The 25,912-nt window shown below is 35.6% G+C and overlaps 1 protein-coding gene across 5 annotated transcripts in view; it reads left to right on the top strand.

Moving 5' to 3' along the window:
- Positions 1 to 25,912, top strand: part of tna (Zinc finger MIZ domain-containing protein tonalli) — a 172,212-nt gene that overhangs the window by 130,301 nt on the left and 15,999 nt on the right. For all 5 annotated transcript variants that reach the window (XM_089088789.1, XM_089088786.1, XM_089088787.1 and 2 more), the window contains 2 exons: positions 10,994 to 11,135; positions 25,382 to 25,523. In XM_089088789.1, coding sequence (XP_088944915.1) covers positions 10,994 to 11,135; positions 25,382 to 25,523 — 284 coding nt within the window. The remainder of the gene's footprint in view (positions 1 to 10,993; positions 11,136 to 25,381; positions 25,524 to 25,912) is intronic.

Genomic DNA, 25,912 nt, shown 5'->3' with positions numbered 1-25,912 from the left:
TAATCCCATGGAAGGGACAAAAATTTGGCGAAACGTTTAAACTTTATCGTTTTATGACGTTGAAAGAATTTGTAACCAACTGAGAAATATTTACAATCTACGTCGAAATGTAGGAGAAAAAGCGCAATCTACTGTACGTCGGTTTATACAAGCAATAATGCAGAGCCTGAATTATTGTCACGTTAACCATTGTTATCCCTTTCCTGTCAACAGGGTTGGGGGGAAGGAGATTCTTTTGGCCACTTCTGTAATTTGGAGCAATTGCGTTCAAATATTTTCACCATAATATAGGATATGTAGACTTTAATAGAATCAATCATGGACACATAAAGAGAGGGGGGATGGTCTGTGCGTTTTTAGAGTGATTTAAGCTCATATATGATCATAACTCATATATGACTGTAATGACCAGTAATTCTTATCGAAAGGCTAATCTTCCAGAAGTTTCTTAAAGAAGAGTAACTCTCCTTCAATGCTAAATAATATTGAATGATCTACAATTCAATATTTGAAGTACCAAGGACAGTGAAAATTAAATATGATTTTTGAATTTATTTAAGTTGAAATTTACAAAACCATATATATCTTGAAAAACTAGGAAAAATTTAGATTTCAATTTTTAATAAAAAAGTGACGTTGGGTAATGAAAAGATTGATCAGGTGGGCAGCTTCACTTACCTTGGTAGTATTATTAGTAGAGATGGTGGGAGTAGTGAAGATGTTAAAAATAGAATAGCCAAGGCTCAGGGTGTTTTTTCACAGTTAAAAAAAGTTTGGAAAAATAGGAAGATAAGTCTGCAAACCAAGATTAGAATATTAAAAGCTGCAGTGATGACATTGGTCAAATATGGCTCTGAAACATGGACTCTCCAAAAAGTGGATGGCAATTTGCTAGATGTTTTCAAGAGAAATCGCTTAAACATTGTTCTCGGTACCCGGCTGACTGACCGTATTTCAAACAATAAGTTGTATGAAAAATGTGGTTCAATACCGCTCTCTAGAGCTATAATGAAAGAAAGGTTGAGGTGGTTAGGGCACGTTGTGTGGATGAAGGACGACAGACTGCCGAAGATTGTTCTTTTCGGCCAACCATCTAGGGCTAAACGAAAAGCAGGTCGTCCCCGTCTGGGGTGGAAGGACGTCATAAAGAAAGATTTAAAGGAAATGGGAACTTCTTGGGCGGGTTTAAAAAGGGAGGCTTTGAATAGATTGGGGTGGAGGAGGAGCGTGCGTAGCTGTGTTGGCCTCAGGCGGTTTGGTGCTGCGGTGAGTTGTTAGTAGTAGTTAGTAGTAATAAAAATACTTCTCATTGCATTTACGCAGTTTTTGATAGTAGTGGGTGCCAACTTAAAAGAAAATAACAGGTGAAAAACAGCAAAAAATAAGCTTAATCATATGATACGAAACAGCTTAAGACGGTGTGGTTTTCATTTAAAGGTCTAGTTGTCTTTGGGAGCATTGCTGTGTTGGAAATTTGACGCACAGAAAGTGTTGTAAAATTTCACTCAGTAGTTCTACTTATTTATTTTAACGGTTAAGCCTGACAAAACCAACAAAAATGTGACCCTACCCTAAAAACTTCAGTATTTATAGTATTTTTATTCAAATATTTGACTTTTTTTTTACTATAGTATTCCTTAAATTCCTGTCATTCAATTTACTCGTAGCTAATTTCTCCATTCCTGAAAGAAAGAGTCAATTCCCTGTCCTGGAGCAATTCTATCTGTCGCCGCCCATGATTCGATCTACACTATTTCGAAATGTGGTCTTTTGCTATTCTCCTCCGAATCACTAATGGAATTCACTCTAAGAAATGAGAGGAAAACTAGGCTTGCATTGGGACATAACTTTCTCGTCTCTAGAGTGAGAAGGATTTAGAATTACTCCAGGGAGACAAACCTATCTTCTGATGGAGTTTCAAGGTGGCAGTAAAGTCTTGGAAAATTCACTCCGAGTACTGACTCTTCGTGATTAGATTTGTAAGGCCAGATAATCATCTCCAAAAGGAGCTTACCGTTTGGGATTCTAAAATTTTCTATTTGTGGGGAAATGGAAGAAAAATGTTTGAAAACATGGGTCAATCTTCTTATTCAATTACATAGCATTGGAATATAAGGGTTTGGTAAAAGGATTGGAAATAAAAACTCATGGGAATATTGTGGAAAAAGAGAAGATTCTGTAAAATGGTACTAAAATTTGTGGCTTTGGAGGAACCTGAAGGCAGTGGCGGATCCAGAGGGAGGAGAGTGGGACGCGCCCCCTAGCGTAGTCTAAAGTAGTGTAATTTACTTAATTAATTCAAGTTTGCGTTAATCAAACTTACTCCTAATGCAAGTTTATCGGATCAACCTATTTTGCCCCCCCCCCCCCCCAAAAAAATCCTGGATCCGCCCCTGCCTGAAGGATTGTCCCTTCCACATGTACGTACCAACTTGCTACTTATTATAACATTTCAAAACACCCTGCTAATTTTTTTGCACTGATAATATGTTTGTATAGATTCATTGATTTGCATGATTTATTAATGGCAAAACACTTTCGACTGGTCTTACTAACGAAATCCTGAAATTGACTGTCAATAAAGATTTACCATTTTCATATATTTTCTACATTGAATATTAAATACTCACTGTTTCCCTAAATAATTTATTCAAAGAAGCACGTTGGAGGGGGGAACACGACGAAGTTTTTGGTCACTCTCGACATAGTAACTAATATTTGTGAACACATGGAGGGGTTTGTCCTTTGACTTATGCTTTATTTCTTGATCTCCACTTTTTTTTTAACGGAGTCTTCTTTCGTGTTGCAACACACTAGATCAGATCATCCAACTCACGGAGCCACGGGGGAGAGCCAGAGTTATGGAAGTAGAATCAAAGATGAGCCGATGTGGGGTCGATCGCGAAATAGGTAGAGCGGCAAGAGGTTCGAAGTTGAAGAGGCGCAAAATATGTTTTCTTCTGTCCTTTCATTACCTGTCTTGCGACAACAATGCACAAACCTTTGAGTACATCCAGTTTCGTATGTGGGAGAGGGCCTTAGGGCTCTTTCATTTCTAAATCATCGGTGATTTTTCGGTCTTCCCAATGTTTCCTTCTATTTTCAACATAATGCATATATTTTCCTTGTTTCTTTCAAAATTTTGCTACCCCTCCTTGCAAAAAGTCCTACTTACATACTGGACTCAATCTATTGTCATTTGTAGCTTCTAACATTTTTTTTCAATGACTCGTGCTATGTTTTTCAAAAACCGTTCATAATGTTTTGAAACTCTAATAAAACGTATGGACTCTTTATTCATATTATTTTAGTATCTGAATTTGATCAAAAATGTTTTTTTGTGCCCTGTGATTGTAGTGCCGGGCCCCTTTAACGGCATCTATTTACTCTTAATAATCGCCAGTTGTCGCGCCATCTCTTTCTAAAATGATATTAGAACTGGCTCGTAAATCACGGTTCACTTTTTTCCTCTAAAAGATCAATCTTTCCAAATGTAATTAAGCTCTTCTACAGCTTGGAAACATTCGCAAGACGAAATTATTTTTTCCTGTATTGTTTCCCATAAGCAGAGGTAGGGAGAAATGTTTTTATTCAGAAACAAGGGTCCTCGTTAGCTTTTGGCTGGATTTCTGCCTTTTGTGTCCGCTATACTAGGAAGATGATTGTTTGGTTGAGTTGATAATTCAACAGATTATTTAGTCAGATTCAAGGATCCTCATTGATCATGTGCTGATCAAAATTCACGCAGATTAGAATTTTTAGAAATCAAGACTTCGCATACCAAAAGTTCCAAATACCAGATTTTCTCAGTGACAAGTCGTAACCACGTATCTTGGATATATTCAAGTGATGAGCAGAAACAACGACGAGTTGACCTGTGCCGTGAAATGGTGGATGTTGTGGAAGGTGAAGCAGACTTTTTAGATGCTGTTATAACAGGCGACGAAGCATCGGTTTTCCAATATGGCACACAAAGGGGTCTCCGCGCCCCAAGAAGGCAAGAATGGCGAAATCAAATGTAAAAGCCATATTCATTGTCTTTTTTGAGAACCTTGAGGTGGTACATAGAGAGTTTGTGCCTCAAAAACAAACAGTCAATGCTGGTTTCTACAAAGACGTCCTTGCGCGACTGCACCGAAACGTGAAAAGGAAACGACCAGAGATTGCCGATCGATGGAAGCTCCACCACGACAACGCTCCGAACCTCATCGCCTTTCATCTGACGTCGTACCTGGCCCGGATAGGGGGTTTCAACTTTACCACAGCCTCCGTATAGCCCTGATTTAAGCCCGGCAGACTTTTTTCTGTTCCGCAAATTGAAAACCGCCCTGAAAGGTCGCCGTTTTTATGACGTTGCCGCCATCCAGAAGGCCGTCACCAACTCTTTAAAAGGTATTTCGGAAGCTGACTTCGAGGGAGCCTATGAATCATGGAAATGGCGGTGCATCGACGCCCAAGGGAACTATTTTGAAGAATTTTGAGGTGTTATTAAAATCGGATGAATGAATTGCTGTTTATAGAGTAAGTCTCATTACTTTTTGGACGCACCCTGTAATAGGAAAGTATAGAGGAAAAGGAAAATCAATTAGGCATTCCAATGGTGAATGCTGCATCTATCAAGTTTTCATGTTTTTCGGTACAATTAAAGATTAATAAGGTATCCTTGTGAAATTCTCACCGGAACTCTCCTACGTCATGTTTAAAAAAAAAATCGCCTAAAGATGCATCAACGCTGCCTAGAAAAAAAAATCACAATAAAAGCCTTGGTTTCTGACATTTTTGGATGTGTCAAGACAATTGATCAGTCGGTAAAAAAAAAAAAAAAAGAGACAACAATGTCATACAGGAAAATTGGTTTGCAATGTTGAAGTGCTAAGGACATCGGAAGAAAAATGGCTCCTCCCCCTTGGACGCATCTTAGGCTTGTTTTTACCTTAATTAAATAAAAAAAACGATTTGGTTCAATTGAAAGTAAGGAGCAACATTTAAACTTAAAACGAACTGAAATTGTTCTGTATATTAGGGGGCTGCCTCGTATCAACCCTCGTCCTTTACCCTAAAGACTTAAAGCTCTTTAAAAATACTTCTCATTCAAAATCAAGAGACCTTGTGTTTGAGTAGTCTTTTCTAAGGAATCAGGACAAAAAGTCAAACTTTAGCGTAAACACCTAGGGTTGAGGACGAGGTAGTCCCCCCCCCTAGTATACAGAATAATTCCTGTTCGTTTTAAGTTTTAATATTGCTCCTTAATTTCAGTTGAAAAAATTGCTTTTTTTATCTAATTTCTGACTTTTTTTTTCAAAGGGATTTCGGGATTTCGTCAGAAAATCCCGTTCTTTCCCCACCCTGTGTAACACTTCTCCTGGAAAATTCCCCGAAAACTTCTCTCTCCACGGACAATTCTCCCGTACAAAATACCCCACTCCCCGCAGAAAATTACCCCGAAAAATTTCCGTATATTTCCCAATAAACAATACTATATGTGAACAATTTGGGTAAATTGCGTAACTTACAGCCCTTTTTCCAGGAACTTTGGAGGATCATGTCACCAACAAAAGCATAGTTATTGGACCTTTCGACTATGCTGAATTAAATGGCTATCTTAAAGTTTTGATCGATTGTATTTGGAGAAATAATGGGCGTAGGAGGAAGGCTAGGTGTTCTCCAATCTCTTTGGTCATTAAAAAAAAAACCTAGAACTTTTAATTTCCGTTCAAATGAGCTATCTCCCGATCTTCTAGGACAAGTGGTTCGTTACAATCACCCCTGGGAAGAACGAAAAACAAACAAATAAACACGCATCCGTGATCTTTCTTCTGGCAAAAAAAAAATCCACACTTTTACAAATATGAGCTTGAAACCTCTTCAGTAGGGTTCTCTGATATGCTGAATATGATTGTGGGATTTTCGTTAATATGTCTTGACTCTTTGGGAGTGTTTCCGCTCTTTTTCGAAAATGGGCAAATTTTCTCAGGCTCGTAGCTTTTGATGAGCAGCATTAAACTTAATGAGCTTTATATAGCCTATTGGAATCGGTAAAAAAAAAGAAGCTTTTGATGCATCTATTGTTGTCGAAATTCTGGATTTTAGAGTTTCGGTCACTATTGGGCCGAGTCGCTTCTTATTTACAGCTCGTTACCACCAACTGATTGAAACCACAATCTTCTAAGATTCTTTTTTTAAAAATTCTGATTTTTCATGACACAATCACATTTTCGTCCCTGTTAACGCGTTGAGTCTACCAATAGCTACATAACTGCATATGGAGGTCTTTTTCAATAAAATGTAAATTTCCGATTTTCGTATTTTTTTACCATATGTATAGTTGTATAAGTTAAGCAGCTCAAACAATGAGATTTCATTTTCACTGTCCTTAGTATTTTAATGTGGTTGGAAATCTTCGTTTATGGTTTTTGAACATTTTATTACTGAATTTTATATTTTAGTTTTGTCAGGGCAGATGTGAGTTATTTACAATAATAAAATCGCAATTTCCGAATCCTTGACTCCTTCATATTAAGTAGATTTTTTTTTTTTTTTATGAATAGTGTTTTCAAAATTTGTTACTTGCCTTGGGAAGGGGATATTCTTTAATAAATCGTTACTATCATGACATAAAATAATTGACGTCATTGTTGGAGGACAAGGGGCAAAAGGAAAATAATTATTATGGGGCTTTCTATTCTTCTATCCTTTAAAACAAATAACAATAATACGCTTTATGCACTTCCTCTCTCTCCCTACCTCACACTCTTTTTTCTTCTCCCCCTCTTCTCCCCCCTTCTCTCTTTCTGTGTCAATTTTGTTTACTGTCTCTTCCTCTTAAAAAGTTTCAAAATTGCGTTCTATTAACTGTTTTTATTGTGTCTGATTGGTTCTATGTTCAATATTATTTGCTTCATCATGTCCCAGATTAATTTTGAACTCCCTAAGTAATCATCGTTAGCAACTACTTTTTCTTTTTTTCATTATAGCTTCCTTATTGAACCAGAAATCTTTCTAAATGGATAGAGAACTTTTTGGCAATTTACCAATTTTGTCATTTTTTACATTTGTTCCTAGACTTGTGGTTTTGTTACATGCTTTGTTCGCGTTGAAGGTGAAAACTGTTTCGATGTTTTTAATGGAGAAGTTAGATTTTCCCCCTAAAAACTTTTCTAAAATTAGAGTCATTACTTCCATGAGATGGACGTCTGAAATTTTATTTCTCTTGCTGAAGTTTGAAGAGTGTCTAAAGAATAAAATCCAATTTTAAGTTTAGTCACTTCTTTTTTGTATTTTTTTTCTTCTGTAGGAATGGCTTGCTCAATACCTGGAGGAAGATAAATTGAAAAAGAGGACCAGTAATAAAATAAATATTTAATTAAAGATGCTTATTCTAGCGTAATTGAACGGTCAATTTATCTGGTCCTTCTTTCCGATTATGGCTCAATGAACAGTCAGTCAAAATTCTACTTTGTGCGTTTCGTTTCTTTCTTTTTTCATTTATATCAATTTCGTGGTGCCATCAGTTACGTGATGATGAACCGCTAGTCTTAATAATTAGATAATTATCGAGCTAATAGGCGAGAAATATCCAGAAACAACATTTCCTTCACAAGGTATTTCTTCTTTGAGGGCTTTCTAGAATCACTTATTTTGCATTGAGTGTGGTCTTAGACTGAATTCTAAAAAATAAAGATGGTAGAGCGTTAACACAAATTACTGAATTGCACAACGATATAATTGTTCTCGGACGAGTTTTTGGGTATACCAATTATTTGGCAATCAATGGCAAATTGATCTTTGATTTGCTGCGAACATTTTGCAGTCGTCAAGCAGTAGAGCTGAAGATATTGCTGCATTACGCCCTGAACTAGCGTCAGTTAAGTTATTCGGCACTCACGTAGAATTAAACTTTCTGATTGGGCAATATTAAAACTGACCACTCCATTAGATGGCACAGAAGCTTTAAGTTGAAAATGGCAACTGAAAAATAAGGCAACGGGGGCTTTTTTTCTAAAATTCATTTCAGAACAATAATGAGACCAAATCATTGCACGGGGACGTGAGTGCTACGAGGAAGTTTCCAAGGGAGAGGGGGGGGGGGCTACTAGGAGCGTTGTTTTACCTATTTAAATTATAATGTATCTTATTTTTATATTTTATACCCCTTTTTGAAATGTTCGTGTTTCCCAGGAGAGGAGGGATTACCCCCCCCCCCCCGTAGTCAGTGTCCATACACTAAGATGATACTATGTAAGTTAACATAAACTTCTACTTATTATCTGGACAAACAGATCCGAACATTTGTTTGCCTTCATAATTTTGGTTTCAGAAAATCCTTGATATTTTGATTTATTTCAAATTCCAGTAAAGAGCCATCGGAATTTGGAGGGGTTTGCTCCAATTTATTGAAAATTCCTTTTCTAGTCATTTTAGGTTTTATATTGAAGCTACTAAGCAGCTAAGAATATGGTTCGCTGGAAAGGAAAGACCTATAGAAAGAGTAAATGTAGTTACAGAATGGTTTTTCCTATGGTTTTCTGAAATGAAAAAAAAAAAAAAAAAAAAAAAAAAAATCTATTTTCGTGTGTTAGTTTATGATTTAAATTTTCTGCGGGAACAGGATGTCCCTTTACACTCTGTTTGCTTTCAGCATACTTTTATTTTCTTTAATTGTTGGTGTTAAGATTGTGTAATTCGGTTGTTTGGTCAAAAGCCCTTTTGACAGAAGAGGAAAAAAAATGGAGACGTCTGTAGATTTCATTCCAACTGATCGAAGTTTCACTATATCAACTTGCAATAGACTCATCTCAATTACTTTTCTTTCCTCCCGTTTTAAAACAAGGCTCATTTACATTATTTTACAGTCGATTATTTCGCGTAGTTTTGTGTTCGTCGCGTTAAGCGTATTTTTCAAATTTCCTTGATACGCTTAAGTTATTATAGTTAGCCGATCCGTTTTTATAATCGACACTAATCCTTCTTTCATTACATTTTGAGTCGCTATAGGCATTTCTACTTAATCAGTGTCATTCTTTTTTTTTTTCGGAATCTGTTCTGCAGCCTACAGGTTGTTTAGTTCTATGCTAAAGACTTAATAATTTCTTTACGCTTTCGCTTAGTTATGGAACTTTAACCTTTCCCAAAAATTATTCCCAAGATTGAAAAGCTAGCAGTTCCCGCCATTTCAGGGAGAGAGAATATCCTTTTATGAGAAAATTCCCTTCTTTGAAAGTCATTTCTAAAAGGAAAGATCTTCTCTTTCATACATATTGCGGGACAATATCTTGCAGGAGAATTACAGCCCGAGGAATCAAAGTAGCTAGCTGGGTCAATAATTCTGGAACCAACTAGATAAAAACATGGTTGTAATAAGAACAGTAAATGCGGATCAAAACAGTTCTAGAAATCAATATCTTGTTTTCAGTGGATTACTGCCTTGCGAACAATGGTGCAATTTAGAGGAATGTGTGGGGCTTATAGCCTTCCAAATTTTAGATAAAAGATGAGTAAACCTTAGAAAACTGCGGTTTCAATCAGTTTCTTTCAAGTGATAGAAATAAATTATCAAAAAAAATGTCAAAATTCTTTTCGTATTATTGGTTAATATTAAGAATGTTTTCGTAAAGTTATTTGTTTCAGTTTTTCTGCTGAAGAATTACAGTGCTGGACTGTAATTTGATATTTGGACAAAATTTGAATATTCAGTCAAAATCTTCGATCGCCTGTAGTTTTGTGCAATCAGTTTTTTCCTGAATAAGATCCTGATAATGAATAAGATTTTTTTCTGAATCCCCACCTTCCGTGACCATCCCTTCAATAGGAAGGAGCCGAAAAAAAAGTTTTTGGTCTTTTGCCGGGCCCTGTTTTGTCAGGGTTGCAAATAAGATTTCTTTCTTCTGCGTTTGGGTCCAACTATCCCATGGACTTAAGGATGCAAGCTTCGAGCCGATCGGAAGAAAAGTTTTGGCCTTTTTTTGGCCCCTATCTTTTAAGATGGGGAAGGGGGCATGCCTTTTATCTCCAATAGGTTATTCTTGGTCTAAGGGCTTATGACTTTTGTTTCAAACTGCTAAGGGGCAGAAGTTTCCGGTCTGTTTCCGGTCCCCTATCCCCCCTCTCACAACAAAATGGGTGGTGGTTTTTGATCAGAGAGCTATCCTCAAATCTTTAGTCAAATGCCTTGGGTTTTACGAAGGGACAATGGTGTCAATTCATGGAACTGTTAGGGGTCGAGGTATTTTCCGAAATTTTGAGACGGAGTTAAAATTTTTTTTTTTTTTTTTTTTAATATAAAAAAACATCTTTTAGCAAAAGCACACAAAAAATTACTATTTTTTAAATCTAGTGTGTTTGTGTGGGGGGGGGGGGGGTTAAAAAATTTAAAGGAGGGAAATACCCCACAATTGACGCCACTGTGGAGGTACTGGACAGAAAAATGCCTTGGAGGGGATTAGCTGCCATCCAATCACCCTTGACTCTCAAAAATGGACCCAGAACTTCAGTTTACTCAGGTAATGCTACTGGGAATGGTCATTTTAACGAGGTCATCTACTGCAGTCATTTAAGATGTGTCTTATTTTGTTTGCAAGTTTTGATTAGTGCCAAATGAGATGTGTCGTTTCACACGAATATTTATAATGCGTTTTGGGCTTAACACGAAAGAGTTGTATATTTATGAAGTCCTCGTCAATATTACGGTTTTGTGATTTTTGCAAAAATCCTGATTTGAAAAAGCAATAAGGAAAAAAAGTCATGAGATGGGTTTACAAGTTACTCTTAAGAATTTGTTCCAGGTACACCCAGAACATTTTTTTTTAAGAAGGGTCCAAATATGGGAAAGGCCTTTAGCTATATTTTCAGAACTGTTTACTTGCAACATTTAGCAGTCAATTCGGCTCTACAGCCTCGTATAATATTTGCTACTTTTTTTTTCTTCCTTTATAGCTGATATTTTAGATTCATTACGCTCGAAGTATTTTAATGAATATGTTTTTTTTGTTTTCAGTAAAACAGCATTGTTAGAAGGCTTAGAAATAGACCAGTACGTTTGGGGCATTCTCAATGATAGTCGAAGCTCCGAGACAGATGAAGTGACTGTAGATTCAAACGCTAGTTGGCGACCGGTGAAACCATTTGGAGGAGTTAAGGTACTATCTTTAGAGCATGAAAAAAGAAAAATTAACAAATAACAAGTGTAAACAACCATCGGTGGTGATGGGCTGCCCACTTTCATAAACTGTTTGTAATAGGTGCCCCGTACTTCGCGTGGCGCGAAGAGGTGAGTTTTGGCGGAAGTGGACCTAAGTGGTAGAACAATTAATGCTCTAAAATGTACACCAGATAGTGGAGAATTGGTTACACTTTTATTGGTGATGGCAAACCAAAAGCGCCAAGGAGTAGACCAATTAGGGGGGAAAGTTAGGGGTAGATACCCCTCCCCCAGAAGGTTAAAGGTTGCACCAATTAAAGGGTCAGACGGGCAAAAATTTTCGATATTGGAGCCAATTTTTTATTCCCCCCCCCCCAAAAAAAAAAATCTATTTAGCGCCCTAAATTTTGGAAGGAAAATTCTCCACCAGTCCCAATTTTTTACCGCATCGATTAACGATAAATTAAACTTAGTTACTTTGGAGAGTCATTGTTTTTTAGGATAGAATTCGTGAAACATTTTGGAAAACATCAAAGAGCATACAATTTTATTTGAATGTATTTTTTTTAGGGAAAAAACAGAGTCAAATTTGACTTAAATTCCGAATTTCAAACTTTGAAGTTAAGGTGCAATGAAGTTGTCATATTTTTACAATCATAATTGTTTTTCTTTTAAGAATTAAGGGGGATACACGAAGAGCCATGACAGCTGAAAAAATAGAAAATATTAAATATATATATATATATATATATATATATATATATATATATATATATATATATATATATATATATATATATATATATATATATATATATATATATATATATATATATATATATATATATATATATATATATATATATATATATATATATATATATATATATATATATATATATATATATTATAAACGATAAGTGAATTTTGATAGACAGACATATGTCAACACAAGCCAACTATAGTAGCCCAAGAAGTTAAGCAGATACAAATTTACGAGATTCAATTACCAAATAAGCTACAAGGCATAAATCTACTCGCTGTAATATGTCTTTTTTGATATTTACAAAATGTAAACCATTGATTTTAAATATAAGGTTAACTAATGACTCACTATTGTTTTTTTTTTTTTTTTTTTTTTAGATAGATAGATAGATATTTTATTAATTTTAGATATTTTATTATATATATGTATATATATATATATATATATATATATATATATATATATATATATATATATATATATATATATATATATATATATATATATATATATATATATATATATATATATATATATATATATATATATATATATATATATATATATATATATATATATATATATATATATATATATATATATATATATATATATATATATATATATATATATATATATATATATATAGATAAGATAGATAGATAGATAAATAATTTATTTATGAAATATACCTAACGCTATAAAATACACCTGCGCACATGCCTAGTGGCATAATTGAGCGCATTAAAAATAAGAACAAATTATTAAACACCATTAGAAATTTAAATGAAAACGAAAAAAGAAAAAAAAAAAAAAAAAAACAACAAGCCTCTTGGACAACTGCCCAAATACAAACATGGTAAATAAAACCAAAGTCAACTTTAAGAGATAAACTTCCCCGACCTTCTCACCATTCTGCGAAACTGCTGGTAATCAGCGCACTCTCTAATATCCAGAGGTATAGAATTCCACACCTTTGGACCAATATGCCTCAAACTAAATCCGGCTCTCGTTGTTCGCCTAAACTCTTGTGAGAAATTAAGCCTAAGTGATTTTGGATATGAATGGCGCTGCAAATTAAGAGGGAAAATTCCATGGAAATCTGTTGCTAACTGACTAAAATCGTAATTGTGACATATCTGGGATATTGCAACGACAGGAACTTTATATAAAGACACAATCCTAGCTGATTCAAAAAGATGAGTAACAGAAGACCCAATATCAATCTGAAAAAGTATCCTCATCGCTTTATTTTGTAAAATTTGAAGGGGTTTATAAACAGAAGGACAAGTTGAAGCCCACACTGAAACATAATATAGAAAAAAAGGGTGGACCCGAGAAAAGTAAATTGATTTAAGTATATTAACCGGAAAAAACATGGCGGAGACGGCACATAATCCCAACATTCCTAGAAACTTTTACCGATAAAGTTTTAACATGTTCGTGGAACGACAAATTTTCATCAATAATTATTCTAAGATATCTAAACTGTTGTACCCGTTTCAATTCCACATTATTTAAATAAAGAGTAAAAACATCAGAATTGACTGAACCAACTCGTTAAAATAGTATATACTGGCATTTCCTTTCATTTAATAGAAGAAGGTTTCGACAATACCAATCTGAAGTAGTTGATAGAGTACTTTGGGTGTTCAGGAAAAGCTGTGTTAATTCTGAATGGGAAGAAAAAATCTGAAAATCATCTACAAACATAACAATTTTGCAGATTGGAAGAAACTCAGGCAAATCATTAAAAAAGAGAAGAACTAGGGTAGGATCCGAAAAAGAGCCCTTAGGAACCCCACAATTTACGAAAAATTACTTAAATCGGATACTATTTTTCAATCACGATATTCAATTTTTCTTTCTGCAGGGTCAGATGCAAAAAAATTCAAATATTTTGAAGAAGATCCATATTTTTTTAGTTTATTTACTAAAGGACTGTGATCAACCGAGTCAATCGCCTTGGCCATATCTAAGAATTCAGCCAAGGCACCCTGACCAGTATCCAGCCTATTATTTATTTCAATTAAAAGCTGATGTGTTGCTGGTTCTGCTGATTTTCCTTTAATGAATCCATACTGTGAGGGATGCAATATTTGATTATTACATAAACAATTTTGAAGTTACTTATGAGCATTTTTTCCAAAATTTTACATCAAACATGGTAGTGAAACTCCTCTATAATTTGAAGGATTCCTAGAAGCACCACCTTTATACAAAGCTAATACATGGGCATTTTTTAAAAGATCAGGAAAAACTCCATTTAGTAAAGACAAATTAAAAGTGCGAACAATGGGGCAATAATAGGAGCTATTTGTTTCACAATTTGTGTAGAAAACCCAAAATCATCCAATGAAAAACTTTGCTTTAGTTTCATTATATGTCCTTTAACTTCCTGAGGTGCAATTTAAAAAAAATCAAATGAATTTGGTGCTTCATCTTCAACAACAAAATCAGTCGACTGACTCTCTTGCCTATTTGTACTCGATACAATCCTAGACCCAATAGTACTGAAATGCTTTCCAAAAATATCCAAAACTTCTTTTGGATCCGTCACTTTTGAACCATCAAGTTCAAGACAATTAACTCCCGAACTCGGACGATGATTGGGACGGATTTTTTCATTGATCAGCTGCCATGTCTTTTTCATATTTGACTTATACTGTAAAAATTTATCGGAAAAATATTTTCTTTTACCATATCTTATAATAGAATTCAGTTTATTTCTATAAGTTCTATAATCCTCATGAAATACATCAGATTGAGCAGCCAGATACTGACTATGTTTTTTTCTTTTCATCTTTAATGACGTCAAAATACCATCCGTAATCCACGGGTCAAATTTTTTTGAAAACTTTCCGCACAAAAATCTTGTCGATGCTGCTTGATCTCGGAGTTGTATCATATCATGGATAAATTTCGAAAAAGCATCATTAGCATCCATTTGAATCAAAAATGGGGGTCCAGTCTTTATTATCCATCAATTCACGCAGAAGCTTAAAATCAATCAATTTTTTCTGTCGGTAAGAATTTTTATTTCCATCTTTTTTAAATGCACGTTAAGATAAACTTTGGGCTACATCTAACACGACACTAACTGTAAAATGATCAGACATGTCACATGTACTAACAGAAGACTTTATCGCTTTAAAAGAAACACCAGAAAAGAAAATGTTAACCAGCAAAGTTGCAGTAGTCTTTCTTACTGTCGTAGGAAGCGAAATACTTGGAAAAAGCCCTGAACACAGCATAATGTTCAGAAATTCTTATGAACAGCCACATCTAAATTCGACAAATCAAAATTGAAATCTCCTGAAATTATTACTGTTTTCTTACATCCACCAAGTTTTACAACTAGGGGCACAAAAATCTCAAAAAACCCTTTGGGGTTACTTGATGGTGGTCAATATACTGATCCAAAAATAAAAGGTTCGCAGCCAATGGAGCGTTAATTCAACAAATAGAGTCTCACACAAACCTTCTTCCCAAACTGAAAAATCCTCAAGTATATCAACAGACCAATCCTGTCGGACATAAATTATTTGACCACCTTTCGCAGTCTCAGACCTACACCATGAATCAGATGTCATGCCTGAAAAGGGAGAGCATAGGCCTTGGCGACTTTTGCGACAAAAAAGTTTCACATACAGCAACAATATCTTTGGACTAGAATTAAAAAACAACTAAAGCTCACTATAGGCACCCTGAAATTCTTGCCTATTAAAATGTAACACCCTTATCGGGAATTCACATTGCTCAACTTCATTAGTTAAAGGGTCATCCGAAAAATCACAATCGGGTAGATTTCTGACATACTGTACATCTTTATCACTCCCAGTCGAATCATTAAGTATCTCATCTAAGTTTAAACGGGACCCCAAAACGACTGAAATCCATCCATATCACAAATAAACAAAGGAAAACTAAATCAAACTTCAATTATTCACAGTGAAGGTTCATTAGCCAGATTGAGGATCTTAGCCACATCTGCTATTGTTTTGCATGGTATAATTTGTGAGCCATTTTTCACAAAAATGATGCCTCTCATCGTCCACACATTCTTATTTTCAAATCTGTTGCGAGCAAGCTTGAAAACCTCCTGCCTCTCCCTAGTTAACGCTTCATTAACAAAGACGCGGGAACCCTTGAGAATTTTTCAATTGTGAAGTATTTCGACTGCTGCAGCTTCTGAGATCAATGTAAGTTCGATAGGGGCTAGAGCTTGATCATTAGCTCCTAGACGTTTAGCCCCTTTAATGATTGATTTTTCAAGCTGAAGTCCCATTTGCAAATTTAAACGATCAAGAACTTTCTCACCTAACACCGGGAGATCACGGGCAGTTGTCTCGACACCAGCAACAATGACTTTATTTAGAAGGGCAGACTGACATAAGTCGTCCAACTTCGACTCAAGTTTTTCAAGCTTGGACTCATTTTGAACAAGTTTCACTCGTAAATTAATGTGCCGATAATTAAGGCAATGACTATAAAATCACTGCGGCTTTAACTTTCTGTTGTGATTGCGGTAGTTTTAGTCTGTAGCGACCTACTTGTAAAAGAAAAACTGCTTAGATTAGAGCAGGGGCGTAATTAGCAATGGAGCAAGGGGGTAACCGCCTTTCCCAGACCTTGGTTTGCCAACCCCATAGACCCCGGTCCCCCCCTGCTGAAATTCAGCTTCTTCGAAAATCTTGTGAAAAGTAAGATAAGTCTGTATAAATCAAGCATCCACAGAAACGGATCAGTTTTCTTTAGTATAGCTTTACCTTTATGGTAAAATGTGGCTCATTTTTTTTCAGTTTTCACTGTCATTTTCAATTGATGTGGGAAATTGGCTCCAATATTTCCCCCTCCCCTGCAGGATTTTGACGAAATTACGTCACTGGTTTAGAGAAAGACAGAAAAACATCCAAAACTGAATTTCTAAGAACCTAAAAATGATTCCAGCTTGATATTTGGTACCTTAGTAAATACTATCATGGCCTTTCAATAAAATCCTCTTAATTTACTTTTATACGTATCTTTGCTAAATTATAGGATATGAAACACTGAATTATAGCAGCTGACATAAAGGTGTAAAATGTCACACAAGATTATATTCTAGTCTAAAAAGATGACAACATTGTTTCAAATAATCAATATGTGACAGGATTATCGTTTGCTTGTTTGATTGTTTTGTATATTAATATTCACACAAGCAGATATTCACGTGTATATTTGCAAATGTATACGTGCATTTTGCACCTTTAAGCTATAATATGTATACAGCGGTATATATGTTACGGTGAAAGACACAAATCTGGCAAATGTCGACGTTCACCAGTGAATGTCCGAAATTTCCTTTACTCAGCTTGGACTCAATGCGAGTCAGCTTTGTCATTCTTATGCAAGGTTTGATGGTAAAAGTTAAAGTTAGGTTAGGTTAAGTCAGATTAGGTTATAAATCTTAGAAATGGGCTAAAAGCCTGACCTAACCTGTCACCATCAAACGTTGCATGAAACTGAAAATGCTGACTAAATTCAATGAGAAAAAACTAATTTCGGACATTCACCGGTGAATGTCGACATTCTCCGATTTCGCTCTTTCACAGTAGCATATACATCATAGAAATAAACTGTATCGTATATGGTTATACATTGCTTGGCAAACTTCACTGCTATAATTTTCTAAAAAAAAGAGCTTTATCTTAAATCATTTTATTTTGAGCTAAGTAAAGGCGTTTGTATTCTACTGCAGGTTGAAATCTAATATTGGAACTGCTGTTTAGTGTCATTTTTTTCAGCGGCTTGAATTTTCTCATCAAATTTGATATATTGCAGAAACATTCTTGAATTTGTCAATCAAGATTTGATGGTATTTTGGATTCAAAAACGGCAGCTAATAATCAGTCAAGAATTTGACGACATTTTTCCGGCAGTCGCTGAAAATATCAATTTTTAATAGCGAATTATAGTGCTCTAATCATTGGTGCATATAACCTAACCTTAGGAAGTAAGGAGTTTGAAACTTCAAAACGAAGTACTTTTAAAACCCAAGAAGAATAGCAAATGTTGCCAGATCATTCTCAATATTCATTAAAAAAAGGGGGGGGGGGCTCTTGAACTATTCTGGGGTATTCCATGCTACCCTTTTTGTTTTAGTTAGGACTTTAAATTTTTAAACTTTTGTCTAACAAGAAAGTTATATTTGGTCCTCCCACATGCCACGTTGATAGAATTCACCTTTTTATCGAAAATATGAAATGAATTATGGACAGGCTTGAAGAAAAGTCTGTCAAGGCCAAAGCATTGGGGTTTTTCAATGAATTATATTATTCTCTCCCTTAGGAGGGGGGAGGGTCAAACATTAGAATCACGAAAAAGGTTCGGAGGAAACCATTTTCGGCCCAAGTCACACGGATTTTTGTACAAATTAAATTGTTCTTTGCGAACTTTTTCCAGCCGCGGGGGGGAGGGGGAATAATGCTCTTGCTGCTTTTGTGCTTAATATATTCAAGAGTGTATAATCAAATTTCGTATTATCAAACAGTTCGTGGTAACGAACTGTAAGTAAGGAGCGAACCAGCTCAATAGTAACCGAAACTCTAAAAAAACTTTTTATACTAATAGACATATCAAAAGAATCGGCTTATTATGCTGATTTTAAATATATAAGTTCCATAAAATTTCGTTCTACCGATTAAAGACCATGAGCCGGAAAATTTTGTCCTGATTTTTGAAAAAATGGGGAAACGCCCCCTAAAAGTCATAGAATCTTAACGAAAATCACACCATCAGATTCAACGTATCAGAAAACCCCAAAGTTGTGGTTTCAAGCTCCAAGTGTGTGCATGGGTGTTTGTAAAATATATTTCTTCAATTTTTCAAATAAAATGTCCCCCCCCCCAAAAAAAAACAAACAAACAAAAAAACAAAAAAAAACATGTTTTTCAAAATCTAGTAGGGCGGGTGGGGTTGGTCAAAATTTTGGGGCTAATGCCCTCTCCCCCTCAATTGCCACCACTGTCCTTAGTCACTACTCGATTTATCCACTGACTAGTAGGACACATTTTAATTTGCAGTCTCTAAAAGATGCTTAAGGGATTGGGTACACAAGAAAAAGCAGATTTTTTCAGTATTTTTTAATAGCCAGTTTTGTCGACTCTAAGATAGTTGTCAAGGTGAATTTACAAAAAGCACATATATGAGCAGTATCTTCTAAATGAGCGATTAAACATTCCTCTACGATCCTGCGGTACCCTGCTAGCCCTGGTCGAAAAAAAAGAAAGAAAAAGACATCACTGCTACCCATGCAAAAAAGTAATTTCCCTTGTTTCTCGAGTTTAATAGCTCACAACCTCTGTCATAGCGTTTTAAACCACGAAAATCGTTTAATTATCTTCCCCGAAAATTTGTTCACGCAATGAGCTTATACTTTTAAGTTAAACCTATACAATAGCTATCATTCCTTGGTCTGCAAAAATGGGAAATTTTGTATTTTTTGCCAGAAGAAAGATCACGGATGCGTGTTTGTTTCTTTTTTTGTTTTTTTTGCTTGTTTTTCCCAGGGTTGATCGTATTGACCCAGTGGTCCTAGAATATCGTGAGAGGGCTCATTCGAATAGAAATTAAAAGTTTTAGTGCCCTTTTTAAGTGACCAAAAAGGTTATAGGGCAAACAGGCCCCCTCCCCGCCCCTTTTTCCCCAAAGTCGTCCTATCAAAATTTTGAGATAGCCATTTTGCTCATCATAGTTAAAAGGCCCAATAACTATGTAACAAGACCCCCCCCCCCGTTCCCATTTTTTACAGATAGTGTTTGTTATTGTGAAGTACGTATACATTTTCGGGTGGGGTAGGGATTTTTGCTGTTTTCTTTCCACGGAAAAATTTTCTATGGGGAGGGAAGTTTCCAGGGGGTAAACTTGTCAGGGCAAACTATACACTGGGGGACTTTGCCAGAATTCCCATACAAAATTCTTTTTAAATGTCTTGCTTTCTCTTTTCCGTCTCAATTTTACGCGCGGAGTTGTTAAGGGTAATTGTTCGGGGTAAATTTTCACCGGGATTGAATTATCTATAGGATATTTCCGTGGTGATGGGGATTTCTCCGTGGAGGTGGGGCCAGAATTCCTGGTATTGCTTAAAATGATCAGAAATTAAATAAAAAATAAGTTTCTTTCAACTGAAAGTAAGGAGCAACACTAAAACTTAAAAAGAACAGAAACTTTTACATGTATGAAGGGGGTTGTCCCCTCCTCAACACTTCGCTCTTTACGCTAAAATTTGAATTTTGTCCCAATTCTTTAAGAACGACTCCTGAAACACAAGGGTCATTTAATCAATAATTTTTAATCAATTTGCTTTAATTTACCCGTGTTTTCTCTTTTTTGCTGTTTTTTCTTTTTTTTATCTCTTGTTCATTTTAAATTTTTTGTTGTTGTGGTCCTCAACAAGTTCGCTACCAGGATCCATATTATTATTGGTGTTATGTTTCATCTTTTTTTTTATTTCAATAAATTGAATTTAATTTAATTTAATTAGAACAATAGGTAACTTTTTCAATTTACTAAAAGAGCGAGGTGTTGAGGAAGGGGCAATCCCCTTCATACATGTAATCATTCCTGTTCGTTTTAAGTTTTAAAGCTGCTCCTTACTTTCAGTTGAAAAAACTTGTTTTTTCTAATTCAGACAAGAAACAGATATTAGAATATATTTTATGTATTTATATATACTTATTGTGTTTATTTCAAAGTACAGGTTACAACTTGTGGATCGAGCTTAGATATTATTCTTAAAGAATCGTCAGTTCCAAAGTCTTAATATCACTCTTCCCAAATTAAGAAGAAATTTTCTATTTATTTATATCGACTGCTTTTTATTTTTCTGTATCGACCGCTGGAATCTGGAAAATGCTTCTCTTTTTTTTCCTTGTATGTTTTTTTTTATAATCCTTAATTCAGAACATAATTTTTGAGGAATTTCCTTGTGACTAAGTAACTTTAAACTGTAAATACTCTAGAGGAAGCGTGTACAATTCAAAATGTGACGAGGGACAAATTATACTAAAGGAAGCAACCCTGGGCTACACTAAATATAAGAAAAATGGAGAACAGACTACTTACTTTATTTCAATACTCCCTCTTCAAAAATTGCATTAATCATAAATTCAATATTGTAATCAATGATTTTGCTATAACTAATTATAAAAAAGATAGAAAATTATGAGACCAAAGACTGCTTTAAATACATGTATGAGAAATAGTAAGGTTGTTTCCTCTTATGAGTCACAACGATAGCAACAAGGGGGTGCTACCATTTCATCTAACCGTCACAAGCACTAAACGTCATTTCGTCGACAAGGAAAATCCGTCAGAACATCGGCACGTCAGGGCATCGACAGTCATAACATCGGCACGTCAGGACATCGACAGTCACAATCGCTACCCGTCAGAACGTCGACAGTCATAACATCAACACGTCAGTTCATCGACAATCACAATTGATACCCGACAGAACGTCGATAGTTATAACAGCGACCCGCCATAATGTATAAAATTTTTTAGATGTTATGACGTGTCGATGCTATGACTGTCGACGTTCTGACGATTAGTGGGTCTGACGGATTTTCGTTATGTAAAAAAATTTTCAAATTTATATAATAGTAATAAGTATATAATAGTTTAGAAACAAATATCGGCTATATATTTGCACATAAGAGGGGGGGGGGTAAAGCATAGCGTATATTAAATACGTAACCTTACCTAGGTACTCCCCCCCCCCTAAACTACAAAAAACTAAAATTTTAAACTTTTAGATGTTATGAAAATTTTTTAGATGTTATGACGTGTCGATGTTATGACTGTCGACGATCTGATGGGTAGCGATTGTGACTGTCGATGAACTGACATGTCGATGTTATGACTATCGATGTCCTGACGTGTCGATGTTCTGACGGATTTTGCCTTCCCAGCAACAAGTCAGGCGCGCACCTGGGAAGGGAGGGTTTTTTCACACCTAGGATATGTATAATTGTCTAAATCCATAAGATATTCCCCAGGTTTCCCCTATTTTCAAATTTTGGACGTTTCTACGAGCCCTCCCTCCACAATAAATTCCTGTGAATATTTCTGCTGCAAGTGTTATCACCTTGCGTTAATTATAGGGCTTGGGTTTGCTTTTTTTTTTCTCTAATACGCCCCTTTTAGTCCTAATAGATCGTATAAAGGCCCTCGGTCTGTACGTTGCTCAGACCTGCTCCTAACTGAATGTCAAACTTTTTGCATTTTGATTTTCAACGACCGATTTGTTGCATTCGAAGAGCTTCTGGTTTCTACTCAAAAATGAAATATTTACTAGAATTTCTATTATCACCAAGTAACCTTAAATTACAATGCTCTAACTTTGTTACTTGCGCAATATGCTTTGATTTTGAAATAACCAGAATTCTAAGAGTTGGGAAAAGGAAAATTCCTTTGTTTTCATTCCGCCATTATTCTATTGCTTCTTTGTTGAAATAATTTGGATTCCTGAAACCAAGCTTGTTCGATTAGTGAAAAAGGAACAGATTTTGAATGGCGACAGTCTCAGTGAAAAGCCCTTCGCTCTTTCTTTTCCATTCCTTTCTTTGTCTCCAACTGATTTCCAGGGAATCCCTCTGATCGGAGAATGGCGTGAAATAAATGAGCCTCTCTAAAGCCGGATCAATACGTGCGATCTTTATCTAAGTATTGTGGGTGTTTCTAGCCAATGTCAGTGGGTTGTTTCTATTGGGCGGTGAAAAGGGTAAAAGAAAGGATAATGGAAAAACGTCATCTAGTTAAGGGAATGACTTAAATGGCTCTATTAACGGGAAAGCTTTAGAGAGTGAGCGACCTGTTGGATTCCTTTTCTATAGACTTGTTTACATGGATTCAGACAAAGAGGACGTTGACTTCTTAAGCTTAGAAATTTATGGAATGCATTAAAAACGGAATGTAGTTTTTCGAGAGGGGGTTTAAAATCTACAACCTGCTTTCCTTCCTCACCCCAAGAAAAAGCTTCCTGGCTACCTAGATGAAATTTCTGACTAAAATATTTGTCTTTTAATGTATAGACTTAACGATTTTGCCGTTATGTCCGTTATGACGGACGTATGACGGACATAGTCATGCATCACGTTTGACCCACAAAAAAGAGAAAATGCAATTAAAAAACTAACTAGGAAAAAGAGGATAATTTCAGCCCGTGGACAGAAAGAAAGGAAAAAACAAAAGTAGATATTTCGGCAAGGACCTACGCCAAGCCGTCTTCAGTGCTAAAAAAGGGAAAAAAAAGAAAGAAAAACTAACCTTTGGAAGTGAATCCTAACAGAGCAGAAGAAATACTAAGCAGGATTGTTTCTTCTGTTCTATTAGAGTTCTCTTCCAAAGGGTAGTTTTATTTTTATTTTTCGCAGCATTGAAGACGGCATGGCGGGTGTCCTTGCCGAAATATTTGCTTTTGTTTTTTTCGCTTCTTTCTGTCCACGGGCTGAAATTATCCTCTTTTTCCTAGTTAGTTTTTAATTATATTTTTATCCTTTTTTTTGTCAAACATAACTATTATTACAATGAAATTTATAGTTAGAGGTGCCGTTTCAGTTTTTTTTTTCGGGAAGTAGGGGACGAGAGCCAATCATTTTTCAGAATCTGGGAGGGCAAAATTGGAAAATGCCATTTTCGCATCATTTTTGGGCAATTTTTTCCTCTTTCTTAGCAAACAATAAAATAGTTTTTGAATTTCGGTTGCATAAAGTGCCCCTGTATTTCCTCTCGCATAAATGGTGTTCCTCTTTATTCGTCCAGCTAAGAGAGTTAAAGCAACAAGAATGTACATTTCGAGCAGTGCTTCCATCTTCCCTTATTTTTGGTGTTTCCCCGAATTCCCCCCACCCAAAAAAATCGGGTTCTCCTAAATTTCTCGAGAATCAACGTTCGTAATTCACAAACGTTAATATAAAGTACACATAATTAATTTTCGCAAACACTAATTTTCGGAGAGAGTTCGGGAAGCACAATTTTCTTCTGGGGAAATTCGGAGCAAGACCCAAAAAAATCGGGAAAATTGAAGCACTAATTCCGAATAATTTTCCGCCATAATAATTATCCATATGTAATTAAGTTTTCGCAAATCCAAAAGTTGGCTTATATGCACTATAGTTTTTTAATAGTCAGGGGTGGATCCAGGATTTTTTTAAGGGGGCGCAAAGTAGATTTATCTGATAAACTTGCGTTAGGAGCAAGTTTATTTAACGCAAATCTGCATTAATCAAGTAAATTACACTACTTTAGACTACGTTAGGGGGGCGCCCCCTCGCCCCTCCCCTGGATCTGCTACTGTTAATAGTTGTCAGCCCTCTTTTCCTCTTCAGAACCAAATTTCCCACTCAAAACCCTTCTTTCTATACAATCTTCTATGCCTCAGGTACAGATATTTTCGTCAAAATTATTGAATTAATTAATTAGCGATTATTATTTTATTTTATTTTTTCGTTTACAAAAATTTAGTAAATTCCAGAAAAAGATGGCTCCTATGTTAATAGACTCGCTATGGCCAAATCGACAGAAGCCACTATTTTGTTGGAAGTTACTCATTTGCTTTTTGTTTTGATAGAGTGAAAATAATATGCTACAAGCAATTAGTTAGGCAATTTAATTTTACGATTCAGGCTTGAGACGTGAACATTATGGCAAAGCCCTGGTCAAGTTTCTACTTATGGTTTGCTTGGAGTCAGATATTTCGCTGAAAACAGCAAAATTGTTGAAAAATCTGTATCCATTTCGACGAAATTCTTCCTTTTGGCACATATTTTGTGAAAGCTATATGAGGGGGTGGGTGTAATCCATGCAAGTATTTAGTTGTTCATTCTATAATGATCGTAGAATCATCCTTAAAAATTAGTTACTGGATACCTTTCCTCCCTGATATGAGTTAGTCCAACTCTTAAATAGAATAGCTAGACTTGAATTATTTTGTCCGTGAGTACAGTGGTTTAAGTCTTAGTGTTTCTGGTTATTTTGGAACGGCTGGACGTGGTTTGGAACGTGGATCAGTGGCATGACTTAGTAAGCTCGGCCAGAGTGGACCCAGCTCCAAATGGGCAGTTGGAGGAATCTGGGCAAGGTAAACAGGGAGGGTGTGCGAAAGCACAGGATGGTTGCCCCCTATCCCTCATTGCACTTACTGGCTGAAGGGCCATGAAACGAAGATCAACACCGTCAGTAGAGACTGTAAAGTCCAGTGCTTTTTTTTTTCAGTTAAATCCAATTCTTCATACACACATGGAGCGTACACAAAGCAGTTAATATTTACGAGCTGTTTCAAAGTTGAAAATTAAAATATATCAATTCTGATTTCACTTATGTGTGCAGTTTAATTATTCCCCCGATTTGGTATGCCAGTTTCCTACTTATCCATGTGGCTATTTGAATTCCAAGGGTTGACCCAATCTAAAGCCTAAGAATTTTATCTATTTTAGACTGAAGACGACAGCAGTGACTCTTGTAGTAGTAAGCGGAACTTTGGAAAAGCTTTATCACCTGGAAGTATGACTATGCCCAACATGAATAATTGGGATTTCGGCCCTTCCATGTCGCCCTACTGCCCACCTGATATGCACAGTTAGTATTTTTTTTTTCTTTTTGTCTTGTGCTAAGCTATGACAGAGGTCGTTAAATTTTTGCTAAGTGAAAATGACGGCACCACCACCGAGGAATGGAAATGGCAGCTTTATGTCGGATTAAAAGAGAAATTCGCTGTCTTCTGGCGAAGCCAAAGTTTTCATTAGAAAACAAAAGCTCTTTTAAATACTTATCTAAATACAATAACAATAACATGTTTGCAATAGTGCATAAACAGTAAGCTTTTATTTATTTTAACACGACTTGCCGGCCGGAGAAATGAATTTTTCAATTTCAAAACAGAAGTGACCTGGTTATGTGCCTACACAGATTTTAGGGGTTTTTCCGCCGTCCAATTGTTAGCTAACAATGTTAGCTAACAAAAATTT

Source organism: Artemia sp. Qi Xiang Cuo, chromosome 5 (assembly GCF_049724085.1).
Source record: "Artemia sp. Qi Xiang Cuo chromosome 5, ASM4972408v1, whole genome shotgun sequence".
Classification (NCBI taxonomy): domain Eukaryota; kingdom Metazoa; phylum Arthropoda; class Branchiopoda; order Anostraca; family Artemiidae; genus Artemia; species Artemia sp. Qi Xiang Cuo.
The sequence above is the reverse complement of the archived record's forward strand: the minus strand, read 5'-3'. Positions and strand labels throughout refer to the sequence as shown.